Source organism: Cynocephalus volans, chromosome X, assembly GCF_027409185.1.
Source record: "Cynocephalus volans isolate mCynVol1 chromosome X, mCynVol1.pri, whole genome shotgun sequence".
Classification (NCBI taxonomy): domain Eukaryota; kingdom Metazoa; phylum Chordata; class Mammalia; order Dermoptera; family Cynocephalidae; genus Cynocephalus; species Cynocephalus volans.
Genome location: NC_084478.1, coordinates 533950 through 550814, shown reverse-complemented (window position 1 = coordinate 550814; position 16865 = coordinate 533950). Strand labels below are relative to the sequence as shown.

The 16865-nt window shown below is 54.8% G+C and overlaps 1 protein-coding gene across 1 annotated transcript; it reads right to left on the bottom strand.

Annotated features, from left to right (window-relative positions):
• Positions 1-6031: 6031 nt before the first annotated feature.
• On the bottom strand, positions 6032-15621 carry SHOX (SHOX homeobox). Its single transcript, XM_063084362.1, has 5 exons — positions 15342-15621; positions 11917-12125; positions 8012-8069; positions 7832-7920; positions 6032-6277 (listed from the first exon to the last, which is right to left on the bottom strand). The coding sequence occupies exons 1-5, from the start codon at positions 15619-15621 to the stop codon at positions 6032-6034; spliced, it is 882 nt and encodes a 293-aa protein (XP_062940432.1).
• Positions 15622-16865: the final 1244 nt, after the last annotated feature.

Sequence of the window (16865 nt, the reverse complement as noted above, 5' to 3'; positions counted from 1 at the left end):
AAGACAACCCACAGAAAAATCGTGAAGAAATTCAGGGCTGAGAAACTTACTTTTCAGTTTCAAGTATGCAAAGAACGTTGTGAGGAGAGATCTGACTAGACATGGTTCGCTTTTTGAAGGGATTCATTACAACTCGCTGCAGATGGGCTCTTTCTAAGGGAATGGATCTCTTAAGCCATGTTAAACAACATGAACAGACTTGCTGAACAAAGCTGGGTATTTGTGGCTACTTTAACCATAAAATAACTGTGTCGATTACATTTTCACTGAGGCCACAAGGGAGTCCACAAAAGCCAAAAGGACAGAGCTTTTTCAACAGGCCAGGATTGAAGTGTCCAGGACACCATTGAAGCCTCTCAGGGCCTCAGTCCAGGGCTGAGTACAGATTAGCTCAGGCCCTGGAGGATATTTCCTTTGACCCAAGGACCCTGACACCTACACGTGGCAAATACCACTTTCTTCATCCCCGCAAGACACAAACAAGCTGGGTGAAGGGAGTTGTGGGCTCACGTCCATTTTGCAGCATGCAGGTCAGAAAAGAAAAAGAAATGGCAGGTTGCAGTCTGTAGCGGAATCAGTGTCCTCTGAAATGTCTTCTCTGCCTGAGAAGGTTTGAAGGGCCAAGAGATAACAGCAGGAAAAGCAGATCCCACAGGAAAATGCCCACTTCCACTCAGGGTTGGAAATGCCACCTGTCCAGGGCTCGCCACCCCCAGGAATGAAGAGGCCCCAGCCTTCCTGCCCACCCCAGCCAGCTGCAGAGGAGCTGTGCTTGGGGCGGGGGGGGGGGGTTTCACTCACCTGCGATCAGAACAGCCGAATCCAGTTATTAACTTTACAACAAGAAGTAAGAACCTAGACCAAAAATCAACTTGTCGTTTTTAGAAGTGCATTTTTTTTGCATTCATTTTATTTATTTATTTTTCTCAGAATGACTCAACGCATTATTGCCGCAGTGGAGAATCCATACAACCATCGCAAAGGAAACAAAACGAAAATTAAAAATTCAAAACCAAAGCATGTGGGCTTCTCACAAACGCCTCCGCTGTGATCCCCAAACTCTGACTTGATTGGAATCAGGATTCTTCTCTCCCTTTCCCTAACTTTTGGGGGAACGTGGAGCTCGGGGAAGGGAAAAGCAGAAAGTACACTTCAGTCAAAGGGACAGGATCAGGAGCAGAAGTCCAAGGCCCCCGAAAATCCAAGAGGGGATTCCAGGTACCAACCAGAAATGCACACAAGCACTTCGATATCGGGCGAAAACAACACTGTATTTTCAGCCATGGCAGATGCACTATTTTTTCCAATCGGGCCTCCTCGGGGGAGAGGTGAGAATTTTTTTTAACACTCGAATACAAATATTTATAAGTTTATTTATATCTCAGTTTTACAAGTTGTACATTCATACTACATGGTCTGACAAAATACACTCTGTAGCTAGAACTAAACATAGGACATTGGGTGTTAGGGGCATGCATGCGTGGACAAGAAAACCTCCAGCATGTTTTCTCTCCACAATAGCAGAGGGATACACATTTTAAGACCATGGGTTTGGGCAAGGTTGTGTTATTTCTTTTCATTTTAGCAATCCCTGAAAATGTCTGTAGGTCCAGACACACCTTGTATGCGTAAGCCAAACACTGCTGCTATGTCGTAAATCATACTGGCTCCTCATAAATTGGGGGAGGAAGGAAAAAAAAGCAACAGGCTTAAGAAATATAAAAATAAATGCAAGGCAATGTCAAATTTACACTCAACATAATTAAAATAGCACATATTTATGAACTTTCAACCAAAAAAAATAAATAACACACCCACATACATCAGTAAGAAGAAGCAGAGAACCTTGCCTCTTCCCGATGAGACTTTCTACATACGATGGGCCTGGATCTGTGAAACTATCACCTTTCAATAAATAGCACGTTTAATAGCTTTGAAACTTGATATTTTCTACATTCCCCGACTGATTTCTCATTAAATATCAAATTTCAATAAAACATTTATAAATTGCATCAAGTTTTCATGTGTATTGAAAATCAGCATATTCACTAAGCTAATTTTTAATAAATTAGGCACCAGTTTTTAAAATGTCAAACGTGTCCACGGAAAGCCTCCCCTCCCCCGACCTCCCAAACTTGGAGAAAAGAAGGAACTCTGTACCAAAGTGCCTCAAAAATTTTTGTCACGGTAGTCACCGTCTTCCCTGTGCCCGGGTGACAACTCCGAGTAGAAGCTGGTTTGGAGGGTTCTGTTTGTTCTTGGGGAAATATCAGAAAGTTTACACTGAATGCGAGAGGTGCAAAGTAGACTGGGATTTTCCTTCCGTCTTAACAGGGGGTCACAACCATCCTGGAAGCTGCCCCTATTGCTTCCTGTGTAAATGCCCAGGGGTCCTGGACTCTGCATAGAACACTGATGCTCACAAATGCTCACATGTCTGAGGATACCAATGAGCCATGGCTGAAACTCCAGCTCCAAAGACAGGCTGGTAACTGGGGTGCCTGGCTTGGCTCAGACAGGGTGGGAGGTCATCTGTACAATGGGGGAACCATTCGAGGAACTGAAAGCCTACTTCCTTCGTGGGGGATGCTGAGCCAAGTACATGACCAGCTCTGCCACTTGGAAAAACATGTGCTTGTTCTGCTTAGTTTTTGTCCACATGGTTGCAGGAACTTAATCTGGCCCACCCCTTACTTCAGAGCCATAGTAAAGAAAGACATAGTATGGGACCCTCAACACTGATAATAAAAGCACATTCTCGCTCTCTAAAGATGGTGCATTTTTCTAACTCTTAACAGTGCTGAGTGGCGAAGCTTTTCAAAGTACGCCTGAGTCACCTACTGAATCTGACCAAGTAAATCCAATACCCAAATCCAATAAACCCAATAAGCCCAATGAGCTGACGTGCTGGTATTTTATGGTCATGCCAGAGGAGAAAAGGAAAGGTGTATATGTAAGAAATAGATTTAACCAGAACAACTAAACTGGATGAGAACGGAGTTTTGCTAAACTGAGATGTTCCCATCCTAAATACACTCTTTGGCCAAGTTTTCAGAAAAAGAAAAAAGCGTTCCACGGCTCAACCCACCCTGGCGAACAGAGCCCCATGAATAAAGTATCAACACCTACAGCAAGAAAAGCAGCCCTCTGCTCAGCCTGCACCCTGTTTCAGTGCACGCGCCAGTTCTCAGGTGGGTCTCACCACCAAATACTCTGTCTGCATCTCATTGCATCAAAGTGAAAACCTTGCCAATTCGCTTTCTAGGTGATATTTCTCGCTTTGCCAGCAAGCTTGCCAAAATGCTATTGAGAAGTTACATGAATACCTTTGACAAGGACCTTACGTTGAGCAGAAAGGATAACAGCGGAAGTGGGTCCACCCCATAAATTTAATTTTTTACGTCTGGGGGGTGGGGGGCAAATGTGCCAATCACACACCACGTGTGCATGCAAAGGTGTCTCTAGAGGGTCTCCCTAGGAAACCAAGACCCCACACATCACATTCTGCATCCCACATCGCTTTCAGCCTAAAAACAAAAACGGACATGAGGTGGTGACAGCTGACCACAGCTCGAGATGAAATCCTCGACTGCTTCTCTCCTGCAGTTTCTGGGGGAAAGAAGCAGCTAAAAATAGATAAGTCCTCATTCGGTCAGCCCATACAGGGTCACCCCCACCTCTTGGGAGAGAAAAGACAGCCAATCTCAACAGCAACTGCTACTCACACAGTTCTGGGTGTGTCCTGTTTTGGGGGTCCCACTTGCGAGGGTTACACCTGACTCACTTTCCATGTGAAATCAAACAAAAACAAGCATCACGGAGACCTCCCGCCAGCAGGCCTTCCAGCCCCCAGCCCCCAGCACAGCTGAGAGCAGGCAGCTTTTCTTTAAAAGTTCCCACTCCTCCTCCTCCTCCGGGACCAGACTGCATGTCTCTCTGCTCACGTGGAGTGAGTTTTCTGTTGAGGAAGGGGTAGTGAGAGTTACATTTAGACAAAAATTATTATAAATTTTTTTGACAAAAATAAGGATGTATACACCCTGCCTCCAACTTTTAGCATGTGTTACCCATAAAGTTGAATGCAGCTAGTTTTAAATATTTCGAAACACAGCTCTGCACTTAAAGGAAAGTTTCAGCTTATGGATAGGACCTTTTATTTTTAGTCACAGCTGTGCAAAAACAAATCTGCATTGAAGAGGCAAACTCTTCAAATGACATTAATGTCTCGGGGGGAAAAAAGTTGCAAGTGTTTTAAAAATACTGACATATTGTATTCTTTCTCTCTCTACATCGTTTTAGAGTGGTACTAAAATTCCAAAATAAAAAAATTCAAAGGGGCCTTTTGATTTGTACAAAAAATATCAGATGACACAAATAAGACATGTCCAAATGTATCTCCATTTCTACTCAGTCAAAAGGTAGACAGTGTTCTCTTACATGGAAGGGGGAATTTTTTTTTTCTTCTTGGAGAGACGTATCCAAAATCAGGAGCAAGGAAAGAAAATCACCAACGCCAAGTCTGAAAAGGTCAAAACTGCTTTGGGAAATGGAGTTAACTGCTGAACTTTAGTGAACGCCGGCTAGATGGCCAGTTAGGAAAAGATGGGATGAAGGAAAAGACAGTTTCTTTCTGGACAGGCCTAGGTCACTAAGGCAAAACAAAAGAAAGAAAATGCAGATGTATCTTCGAGGTAGACGAGGTAGACGAGCCCAGCGCTGTGACCCCCACACACCCAGACTGCTCATGCAAAGCACATCACCTACAACTCAGGTGCATAACTTGGGACCCTGAGCACTTTGGTTACATCATTTCAAGCGACCTTCCAGTTCCATGCTGGCTGCTAAGACAAATTGCTATTTGGTGTTGACACAACTGGAGGGAACTAAAGGGCTGGGGATGGGGTAAGAAAGAAAGAAAAACTGGAACCACTACAGTAATGCATGATCATAAAGTACACAGCCTTGAGGCTGTCACCCAGGCTTTTCCCTCCCCAACCAGAAACAGGTCAGCCACCAGACTCACTTCCTGGCACCTCCCTACCGATTCATCACATGCGACACAATCTCTCTCTCCACCTCTCCACCGTGTCCAGAGGAACCTCCAAGCCCGACACTTCGGCCGGGGGAGATAATGCCCTCACGCGTCGGAGCTGGCCGGTCAAGAGTGCACGGCTAATTTCTTTCTTTTCTTTTCTTTTCCTTTTTTTTTTTTTTTAGTTTAAATCTATAATATTTACAGTATTGCACTTTACTGTACTTTACTGAATTTCACTAAAGTCAATGCTGCATCAGTATGACACCTCGAAACCACGCGACCCTCTCATATGCAAGTCATTGGCGTCTGAATTCTGTGAAACAGCAACAACAACAAAAAAAGTCAATTGGGGAATCAAATCCTGGAAAAGTTATAAAGTCGCCTGTTGTGTGGCACAAGGAATCCCAGCTGCGCTCCGGTGCCTTAGGGCTATACGTGTGCATCAATACCATGCCCATAATTCAGGTCCCCAGAACGGTCCCAACTCAGGAGACTCTGGTCTTCCTACCTCCCCTCTCCTGTCCCCACCCGAGGTCGTCCGCCTCGGTGACCGCTGCCTTCCGGAGAGTTAAGGACGACCCCCGCCTCGGATGCAAAACTCCACTTTCAAATCCACACCCGTCCTGCAGTTCCTCCATGCGAGAAAGTTCACGGCCACAAAGACCGCACGTGGAGCCGAGACCAGCCCCAGGATTTTGTGTGTCACATACTCTATGATGTTCCAAAGGTGTGTAGTTAGCCATGCACAGGGTAGACGCGCCAGCAGCAGGGAAGGACGCGGCGCAGCGGGGCTCCACTTGGCGCAGGATCCCAGGACGCGCGGACCGCGCCGGCCAGGGCTGCACGGGGTGCCCCGCGCGTGTCCGGCTCTGTCTTCCGCAGGGTCTCTGAGAGGGTCTGGCTGGGTCGGGCCCTCCCCGGGCCTGCCGCGGGCTCCCGGGCTCCCCGGGACAGGGCTGCCTGGCTCCCGGGGCGAGTGCGGGCCCCAGAGGCGGGTCAGAGCCCCAGGGCCTCTGCGTGCTTGCGCGCCTTGAGCCGCAGGTCGGCGATGCTGGAGTTTTTACTGTTGCTCTTGGCGGCGGCGGCCACCACCGCGGCGGCCGAGGCCGACTCGGCCAGCGACGCGATGGGCAGCCCGAAGGGCGGCGGCGGGAACATGAGGTAGGGGGCGTGCGCCGCCAGGTGCGGGTGCAGGTGCGGGTGTGCGTGCGTCACTCCTTCCAGCTGCAGCTGGGCCTGGACCTGCGGGGACAGACCCGCCTCGGTTAGCGCGCCGGGGGAGGGGAAGGGCAGAGCCTTTCCCACCCGGACAGACCCCACCACGTCTCCTGTGCACGTGCAGCCGTCGCCCCTTCCCCTACCCCGGGGACCACCACCGCACTGTCCTCCTAGCGCCCGGGCAACCGAAGCTCTGAACACCCGTGGCCTCGACGGGGCCCTGGACACTTGGGACACAGCTTGGGGAATCCGCGCGCGTGCTCCTCACGGGAGCTCCAGGCAGCCCTGGACGTGTCTCCTACTCAGGGTCTGACTTTGGCTTGGAATGTCCCCCCGTCCTCTACATCTTTGCCCAAGGACACCGAGTCTCCGAGTCCGTGACGCGCTCAGCCAGGCTTCAGGGCTCCTGTGTCCTGATTTGAGTCGGGCCCTAATGGCTTTGCCTCGTCGGGGCGGCGACAGTCCCTGCAATGCGCAGGGGCCGCCCTGCCCTGGGGATGGGGTGCTGCAAGGTGCGTGGGGTGGGAGGGCTCTGTCCACACGAGGCCTGAGGATGGGCCCAGGTCAAGAAGAGGTCGGATCCGGGAGGACTGCGGACCCCTCCGCCGCGCACGAGCCGCCCGAGACGCCCTTCCGACTTCAGGCGTGGGGACTCCGCAGGGCGCCCCGGGCTCTACTTCCCGGATGTCCCTTTGTACCCCACCCCATGCTCGCCTGCTCTCGGAGGCCACGGCCAAACCTATAGGACCTCCGCGCCCCTCCCCGCCAAAAACCCCGTCCAAACATAAATCCGGGCCCGCCCCTTGGACTAAAGCGGTTGCGAGTGGAGGTCGTGCGTCTGCCCTGCCGTCTACTGTCCCACCCGCACCCGCAGGTTGAGGTCTCCAAGTGCAGGCGGTCGCCAAGTCCTGAGCGGAGTCGGGGCAGGGCGCACGTGGGCGCTGCGCTCTCGCCCGGGGGGGACCTGGTGGCTTCTACCGCGAAGCTCCGGCCATGCACTTGACCCCAGTCTACAGCACGGAGCCGCCCTTGAGACCCTTGGGCGCCGCGACCATCTTCCAACCCCCTGGCAGCCCCACATACACGCCGGGCCCCCGAGTCCTGCGCTCTCCCAGCTCCGAGGGAGGTTCGGGTAAGGCCGGGGTCCGCGGGCCAGGCAGACGCCGGCGCGGAGGCCCTCGGGCGCTCAGGGGCGCGGGGGGTGAGTCCGTGCTGATCCCAGTCCTGATACCCAAGCGCTGGCACCCCCTTCCCCAGCGAGGCTCCAGGCGGGCCACAGGGTGGGTGGTTCTTAAACTTTTTTTTCTCCTCCGATTTCTGTGAAATTGTGTTTCAGTTTAAGTTTCTCCCTTCTCAAAGGTGACTCTTGGAGTTTTACAGCGTGGTTTTAATACGTGCCAACGCGTCTATAAATGCCCCCTTGTAGAGAGCGGCCGCCTTTCCTCGGAGGGCCAGCCGAGAAGTCCTCGGGGGCAGGAGCAGTCGGGGGGAGGGGACGGAGGACGCCAGGGCAGGGGGCAAGGGGGCGCGGGACGGAGGCGGCGGGGCCTGGCCGTCCCGAGGAAGACAAACAGCTACCTGTTGGAAAGGCATGCGCAGGGCGCCCATGTTCACGTACGGCGCCACCCTGCAGGCGTCCAGGTGGCTGGCTGTGCCCAGGATGACCCCTACAAGGAAAGACAGGAGCCGTGAGCGTCGCCCTGGGTCCTGCCAGCCCCTCGGCAGCCTCCACGCGCGCCCCCGGCCCCCGCCACCCACCTTTGTGCATCTGATTCTCCTGTTTCCGGCACTTGGCTCTCCGGTTCTGGAACCAAACCTGGAGACGAAGCAGACAGAGGCGCGCTGCCCTGTGAGCCGGGCTGGGGTCCCGCGACGTTGGACGGCGCGCCCGCCCTCCCTGGAGCCCGGGGCCTGGCTACCCGAAGGACCCCGGCCCCTCACAGCCCTCTTGTCCCGCTCCTGCCCGCAGTGACTGGCTACCTGGGGCTGGGAATTGTCAAATTCACTTCTTGGCCGTCCCAGGCCCCCGAGTAGGACGCGAGCGTCGTCAAGGGTACATTTGGTGAAGAAGTGCTCGCTGGCCGGGGGGAGTGCACTCGCGAACCTTCCACCGTTCCGTGTGGGCACCCCTGCCCCCCCCACACACAAAGAGGCCGTGCCCCGCGGGGGCAGTATCCGACTTTCCATTTCAGACTCCAGCCAGCAGGGTAGGGGGCGAGCTGGTGGAGAAATAGCTCCAAACCCGACCTCCTGTCCAGTCAAGCTTGGGACAGACACCCTGAGCCCAGAAACGTCCATGCCATCGACGCCCTCCTTGGAAGTCCTAGGACGGTGCGGGATGGGGGGGGGTGTCAGTTAATATCACCAGAGCCACGAACGTCCTGGAGCGGACCCCCAATAACTCAGGCTCTGCACCGCAGGTCTGATTTGGGGGGCTCCGTATCAAGAGGTTGGGCGCACAGTGGAACCCCGGCCCAGCCCGTTTAAACTCACAAGCCTGATGTTATAACGAGGGTGCGAACGTCCTGCCCCCGCCCTACAATCCCCCTCCCCCACCCCCCTACTCCCGGCAGCCTTGGCCTTGAGCCCAGTGCCTTTAGTCTGTCGCTGACGGAATCGGGATCCCCCCTTCACCCCTCGAACGCCCAGCCTCTTAATCCTTCCTAACTAGCTTTGCGTGACAGCTTTCCCTCCACACGTGCTGTCCTCACAGCCGCGATGGCAGTCACCGTCCACGCGGAATAATTAGCACGAAGACACGCTTCCTGGGCCTTGAGTCACTCGGGTAGCTTGGGGCTGATGGGGGCAAAACGTGTGCTGGGCGCTCGCGACCTGCTCGCCACGCAGGGCCCGGGGCCGTTCCCCCCGCGCGGGGAAGGCCCAGCAAAGCCGGGGACGTTGGAAGCGTCCGGGAGTGTAAGAAACGAAACGTGAACTTTCCCGTCCGTGGCTCTTAGGGAGCAGTTTCCTTCCTGGGCGGGGTATCCGCGGCTGAGCTATGTGAACGGGCTTTCCAGAAGGTTCGAAAGCTCTTCCCCCAAGGTTGCAGGGAGGCTAGGAAGACTTTGATCGCGTTCCTTTGCAAAGTCAGTCCAAAAATTCCCTTTCCCCGGGGCTCCTGCTGAATTTCACAAATCATGTCTGCACTTGCACAGCTGGCACTCGTGTGCCCCCTGTACCCCTTGGTCCCGGCCGCCCCGTCGGACCCGATCCCTTCCGGACCCGATCCCTTCCGGACCGGTCTTCCTCGCCTCTCGCCCTTGGGGTCCGGAATCCAGACCTCGGGAAGGCTGAGCCAGATGCATGCAAAAGCCAAGGTTGCCCCCGGAAGGGCATTTTTCAAACACAGAATCCTATTTAAATCTAGAAAGCCAAGCTCACCTTCCCTTCAGCTCGAGGGAGGAAAGAAATAAGATTATGAAAAAATAAAAGTGATGAATTAGCCGCTGCGTTCAGCGATCATAAATCAGTCTTGGGGTGATTCACGATCAATTCCAATTAGGCCTGAATATGCTAAGTAAAGCGCAGTACACTGGTTTAGACAGTTATTTCTTCATTACGGGCCACTCACTGATTTCTTCCACAAACGCTGTAATCTGATTTCCTTTTGATTTCCATTACAGACAGTGAATAATGACATTTAATTTAGCTCTGCGCCATAAACCCAAAGATATTTGTTGTAATTAAATTACCGCCTGCCCCTCACCGAGGCCTCATAACTTTCGATTATAACCCTGACAGCTGGGTGATATGAGTTTCCAGTACAACACTAAAAATAAAAGGTTAATAAGGACCAGCTTCCATAGGATGCTCAATTTATTTACAGCAAATTCCCACACTAAATTGAAACTCTATCCTTTAACAACACGGGACAGGCTGTACTGAAAGGGGCTGCCAGACAATTCAGACGAAGGATTAAAATAGAGTTCATTTTTTCCTCTCTCTTCTCTGCCTTCGCAGCCAGTGCATGTTTTAACTAATTGATTTTTATGAGCACTTTCTCCTTTCTCCTCTTTATTACGTGAGTCGTTTCCCCGTGGCCAATAGAAAATTACGTCTCTTCTATTCACGTGTTTGTTTTTATTATTATTTACAGTCGTTAAATTTTAATTCGCCTCTGGATCGATCGCCCCCTGTTTTCCTCTTTATTTTAGAGCATTCTCAGGATCTTGCAGGCACCCGACAAGCAATTTTCTGCAACTCTGGTACCTCCCGCTAAGGTGCACCTCAGTAATAGACTACTGAAAGAAATAGTGTGGAATTAAATTACAAGTAATTTATTTTTATAGAAACAGTACATCAAAGCCTGGGAGATATTACAGATCCCAGGCAGAAAGACACTAGGAGATGACATAAAAGTTGATGTCCCCTTCAGCAAAAGTTTAATCTTTTCATTAATTTATATGGTGCGGCCCAATCAATCTTCCCTGAGAAGTGTGGCCAGCCGGAAACCCCCTGGGCTCAGCCTCTCTCCTTGCTGAGGCCGCAGAAGCCTAAACGGTCTGGTCCTGGGAGAGGGTCCCCCTGCGCTACTCCACGCCAGCTCCTGCGACGCAGGACGGTTACAGCACGGCGGCGGCCACTGCGGAGAAGCTGGAGGTGCTTGGGGCTGGGGGCGGGGGCTGCGGTGTTTATTTAACCTTAAAGAAGCTTTTTTACTGCAGAGACACGGAAAGATGCAAGGAGCTTAGGAACAAAAAATATATATTTTTTTAATTAAAGGTTTTATAAAACACTATCTATAAAAAGTGTTTGTATTTTCGTTTCTTAAATAAAGTGGCGGCGGGGGGGTGGTTGAATTTGTTGACCAAATAACCAATACGAAACCCGCTCTTTGAAAGCCCTTTGCTTTTAACGCGTCCCTCCCCGGTTGGCAATATTCATTTCATTTGTTTAGAACCCTTCCCCAGAGTCTGGGGACTCTGACCCTCTCTCCCTGGCCCTTCTGTCTGGCTCAGAACCTCAAGAAAGCAGAAGACAGACTGTAGCTTCCAGGGTCTACCTCCCAGATGGGGTCTGCACTACCTGCGGGAAACGACTTTGAAGGGACGCTTTGTCCCCTCCCCCTATACACACACACACCCAGTAAATAAATTCATCAATTTAACTTGATGTTTACAATGCCCGAGAAAGCTTTGCCCGGGCGTCCCCCCTGCGCACATGCTGCGCGCACCCAGGGCCCCCGCCCGCAGTGGCTCGCCAGATGGACGCCTTCAATCCCCGCACGACTCCGGGAGTCAGATGGGGACAGCCCCCGCGTCCCCCGCGTCCCCCGCGCCCGCGCTAATCCGGCCCCGCGCGGGCAGGAGCCGCGCTCATCAAGATGCCCAACGTGTCGCACCCACCCGTCCCCTCCCCTCGCTGCCTCTCCGCTCCCTGGAGAAGGAGGAGGGCTTCGGAGCCTAGGAAAAGTCGCGCAGGGGACAGGAGGAAGGGAAACGGGGTGGAAAGTAGGGGAAAAGAGGAATTCAAATGACCGACAACGTAGGCGTGCAGAGCGATCCTGCCTTCGGGGCACGTGCCCTGGATGCGAACCCGTGCGCGAGGCTGCAGGCCTCTCCCAGCCCGGCCCCAGCCTCCCCGCGTCCCTGCAAGGGGACAGCGGCCTGGGCCGCCGTGGCGCGCGCTGGGCCCTCCGGAGGACCCGGCTGCGTCGGTCCTACCTGCACGCGCGCCTCGGAGAGCCCCAGGCGCTGGCTCAGCTCCTCGCGCATGAAGGCGTCGGGATAGTGCGTCTCGTCGAAGAGTCGCTCCAGCTCGTTGAGCTGCTCCAGCGTGAAGTTGGTGCGGCTCCGCCGCTGCTTCAGTTTGGTCTGCCCATCCTCGTCCTCCGACTTCACGTCCTCGCGCTTGTCCTTGCATTCGTAAATGCCTGCGGGGCGGGCGGGGGGCACAGCGCTGAGGCCCGGGAATCGGTCCCCGAGAGCCCCCCAGTCCCCCCGGCCCGCGGCTCCTGCGCGCAGGCAAGACCGCGCGCGGTGGATGTTTTTCAGCAAAGTGGGGGAAGCGTTAGCCTACGCAGGCGGTGCAAGGGGGTCTCGGCAACAAATGCGCCCTGACGCAAGGGGAACGTCAAGTCGGTAAAACAACCTCGAGGGGAACACACGCTGCTGCTGTAATAACCTGGGCTTCCCCGGAGCGGTGTTTCTTGGCCTAATCTCCGAATAGTTTCCTCAATTATCCACTTCGCGTCTGTTGACATAGCCTAACCTTTTTTTTTTTTTTTTTTTTAAGGCAAGTGCGGTGTTAAATATTATTTTTAAGTCAAAGAAGCCGAGGAAGAATTGCCCGAGGTGTCGGGTCCCCGGCGAGGGGCCCGGGAAGGCTTAGGAGAGGGCCCCAGCCCGGGAAGAGCCTCTGTCCCCCGCTGCAGCGCAGCAGGACAGGGCCGCGCCGGCAGGGTGGAGCCTCCCTCCGGGACATCTGGAGCTGGGCGCGCAGACAACACCCTGGCCTCTTTCTGAGTATCTGAACGCACGCCATTGAGACTGGGGGTGAACTGTGAGCATAGACGTCCCCGGCCTTCCTTCCCTGCCGCTCTCTCCCTTTGACACACATTCAAACGCGGTTGGGCACCCACCCCACCAAGATGCCAAAAATGGCACTTTCTTATGTCCAAAAATTATGAGCGTGTTTGTGTTCGCTGGGGGTGGAGGTGAGTATTTAGGCCTCAAGGTCAGCATTCAAGCGACTACCTCAAAACCTCTCCTTCGCACTTTTGTTAATGCAGGACCTCACCAGGCTCAGGGACGTCCAGCGTCCCCGTTTTTGTCTGCTCTGCTCTTTCTCCCCGATCATAGGGCCCGCTGAGCCCAGGCAAAGAGCACCCCCCACAGACACACACACCCGGCGCCCTCATTACATCTCCCCTCGTGTCAAGGATAAGAGGCCGGTCTTCTAGAGTCTCTACTCTCAAGAGCTCAGCTCTGAAACAGTCTCAAAGCAGCACGCACCACCGACACCCTCCGAAGTTCCCACAGCCCAGAAACTTGCAAATAAGGCGTATCCAAAGCGTCTAGAGGAAAAGGGGGAAATCCTGGTGCGGTGCCCCCCACCAGGTTCCCTGAGCTGGTGACCAGTAGCCAAGTCCCTCTTCTTTCTAAAAGTCTCCCTTTAAGGCTTCTGAGCACTGGATACTTCTCAAGTTGGATTTTAAATCCCTTTTCACCTCCTAAAACAAATGCATTTCCAAGGACACCCTATTTCTTCCCAACACTAAATCCTTTCCTAAAGGCGGCCCCAACTCTTCCTTCCCCCTTCTTTTCTTTAAGGCTGAACTCCAGGGATTGAGCCCAGCTGAGAAACTAGCCTTCAAAGCCCTTAAAAACCTGCAGCAGACTGCAAAATCCTCAGGCTTCGGGCTTGCCTTGCCGGGCATACGCTGTTCCCAAGAAGTCCAGGTTTCCACGGGAGCCAGAGAGTCTCCCAAAACTCCGTGTTACTTGCATCCTGCAAACGTTAGCCTGGGACTCAGCCCTCCCAGGGGTCGTTTCACACCCAGCCAAGGGGGAGCGTATGCCTGGGGGTATTTCTGTCTTTTCCTGTGGCCCTTGTTCCTAACCCTGGTCTTATTTCCCTCTCACTTGCGAAAGGCCTTGACTGCCTTCTGCTTTCTTTGTGATGGCTCTTTGCCTGCGTCCCACTGCCTTGGTGTTAGGGGCAAGAGCCGGCAGGAAGCAGGGGCTCAGCCTCTAAGAAGGACAGTTGGGGACGTGGTCAGGAGCCTCACACAGACAGCATCGGCCGCCGCGACCGCCGGGCACTGTGCATCTCTGACACTAAATGGAAGCCTTTCGTGTCCATGAAGAAAAACTCTCTTTGTGTGAATTACAGACTCAGGACCCCAGATGAGGCGGGCTTGGCCCACGCTTTCTGCACTGTGGGCACTGAGAGGTTTACACTGAAGCCTCTGCCGCTCTCTGCTCCAACGAAGTGAAAGCTCCCGCAAGCTGTCATTCGTCGTCCCCAGGGCTCCAAGGCCATTCCCCCAGAACTCTGCCACCGGACACCCAAAGTGTAGGGCCCAGAACAGCAGGAAGCCCGAGCTTCTTGGAGAGTTTATCCCAACGCCTCAACTCTGACCATCAGAGGAAAGGGGGGCTAAATGACAAGCCCCTATAATTCCTCTCTTTGTGATTTAAAAATATACATTAATGGTCTTCTCAAACTGTGCCCCTGAGAAATCTGGCCAATTTTATTCCTCTGATTTAGCTGTGCCAGCTGCTCTGTTTACACAGAGACCCGCTGGTTGAGCCCTCAACGTGCCGTTTTCTTTCTGAACAGCAGGGCCATCCTTGGCGGAGGTTTCAGGAGGACCGGCCGGAAGGAGACCCAGGACCCGCTCTGTGCGCAGCAGGACGGGCTGCGCCCCCACAGCCTTGGGTAGGGCGGCCTCGTGGCCACCAGCTTTCCCGGGCCCTGACGCCCGGTCCAGACCCCAGCCACCTGCGGCCATGGTCCTGTTTTTAATTTTCAGACTTGCATCACCCGAGATCAGGCTCGAGGCTCAAGAGGGAAAGTTTTCTTGAAAGGAAACAGTAACCCAGATGACCGGGGGCCCTATCCTCTCTGACCACGCGGCCAGAATGTCCTCAACTCTGCCCATTTTTCTCTCGGGGAGCCGGCAGGAGCTGGGTGCTGGGAGACATGTGTGTGGGCCTCTCTGTGCATGGCAGAACGTATCAGAAAGGCAGACAGACACACACACATCCAGAGGCCCGAAGGCCGACCTCGCTTCAGGCACCTCCACCCTGACAGACCCCAGCCTGGGACAGTCCTGGATGCGACACCCAGTGCCCGGGGAAGCCAGCCTGTGAGCAGCGCATGGCCCCAGTCTCTGCCCTTCCTCGGCTCCCCGTCTCTGTGCTCCTTCACTGGCCCGTCTCCCCGCTTCGTTCCATTCTCTCCAAAATACTGTGGAGTGATGCTTGCCTGGGCCTTTCCGTCCCAGCCGTGGGGGTGAAACTGAACGCGAGTCGCGGCGCCCGGGGACTTCCCCGCTTGCCAAGCGAGGGCCAGGCGGGCAGGCTCAGTGGCGGAGACGCGTCGTCCCCGGGTGGGGCCCGGAGCCGGTGCCCGGAAAGCTTACCTTCCGCAGCCCTCCCCGTGCCGAACTCTTTCAGTTTGTCCTTGTCGTTGTCCACGTGGTCCTTAAACAAATGCACCGGACAGTGGCCGCTGCCCTCCGTCATGTCCTGGAGGTTGGATTCCGAGCTCCCCATCTCCCGGGAGCGCGCCAGTCCGCTCTCCAAAACTTCCCTGTACGTGATCGAATCTTTCTTGCCGCCGCCGCCGCCGCCGCCGCCACCGCTGCTGTCCTTGCTTTTCTGGTCAAAAGATTTGGATACAAAAGCCGTCAGCTCCTCCATGGCTGCCCGGGGCTGCGGGGGTCCGCGGGGCTCGGCGGGGCTGGCTGGGCGCCGGGCTGTGGTCCGCACGCCTCCCCGCGCCGACAGGACGGTCCGTGCGAGGGTAGAACCCTCCTGCTGTTATTTATGCGTCTCAATTTGAGGTCTCGCTATTTATACACGGCCACCTCCGCCCAGCCCCCAGCGCTCCCTGTCTGGAGCAATTACAGCTCCCGGCTCGGCGGCGGACGCACGCAGAGACGCTATCTCTACCCCACCCCCAGTCCGGCAATTGGCTTTCTTCGCATTTCATCACCGTTTGGCGTCCGTGCACCTTGGTGTGGGGAGGTAAAGAGCACATTTTTTGGAGAGAGAGAGAGAGAGAGAGAGAGAGAGAGAGAGAGAGAGAGAGAGAGAGAGAGCGAGAGAGAGAGAGAGACAGCGCGCGCGGGGGCGCAGGCGCCAGCTCCCCAAACAGGTATCCGCATCCTCTCCATGGCTGTCGGGGACGCCAGTCGAGGAGGAGTTCATCGATTGCTCAGGAGGTCCTCGCCGGCGGGCACCGGGAGGACCACAGCCCCGCGCCTGGAATGTATCTTTGCAGGATGCGTCGGTGCAAGGCAGACAGGAGGTGCCGAGGGGACCCGGCGGCGGGGACGCGCGACCACAGGGCAGAATTGACTCCGAGGTGCAGGCGCGGTTGCGTTGCGCGCTGGAGCCGGCGAGGGGAACGCAGACGCGCGGACGGACTCGGTCACGGCTGGCTGGAGGACCCCGAAAGTGAGGCGTGGACGCGGGCGTGGAAAGGGGCTGGCAGACGCCGGAGAGGCCGACGCCCTGGAGGCCGAGGACCGGGACGCCGCCCGGCCACGAGCGCCCGGACTGCGGCGACTCTAGGCGCGGAGAAGCCCGCGGGTCGCAGGGACAACCGGTTTGTAAACATCTGCCCTTTCTGGCCACGCGTCAGATCCCGCACGGCCAGACCGATGCCACCTTCTTTAGAGGCTTGTTGTCACCCTGGTGTCTACGATATTTATTTGGGGAAAGTACGTGTTTTTCTGGTTCTGCCACGGTTTTCCCGACTCGCCCCTCCCGCCGGCCCCTTCCAGTGCGCTCGGGAGCCACCGCTCGTCTCCACCGCAGTGTGAGACTCATGTCACGATCCTGGAAGCCGAAGGCGCCCTCCGTTCTGCAGAATCCCGTCCCAAAATAAAGTTGACTTTTCCCCTGCCCCTCTCGTGATTTTCTTCCCCTAAGATCCCCAC

Bases quoted from the DNA above. Each gene is read 5' to 3' on its own strand.
- SHOX (XM_063084362.1), bottom strand. From the start codon at position 15,621: ATGGAGGAGCTGACGGCTTTTGTATCCAAATCTTTTGACCAGAAAAGC. The intron at 12,126-15,341 runs GTAAGCTTTCCG...CCCGCCCCGCAG, and splicing joins CACGGGGAGGGCTGCGGAAG to GCATTTACGAATGCAAGGAC. The intron at 6,278-7,831 runs GTAGCTGTTTGT...CTGTCCCCGCAG, and splicing joins TGCGCATGCCTTTCCAACAG to GTCCAGGCCCAGCTGCAGCT.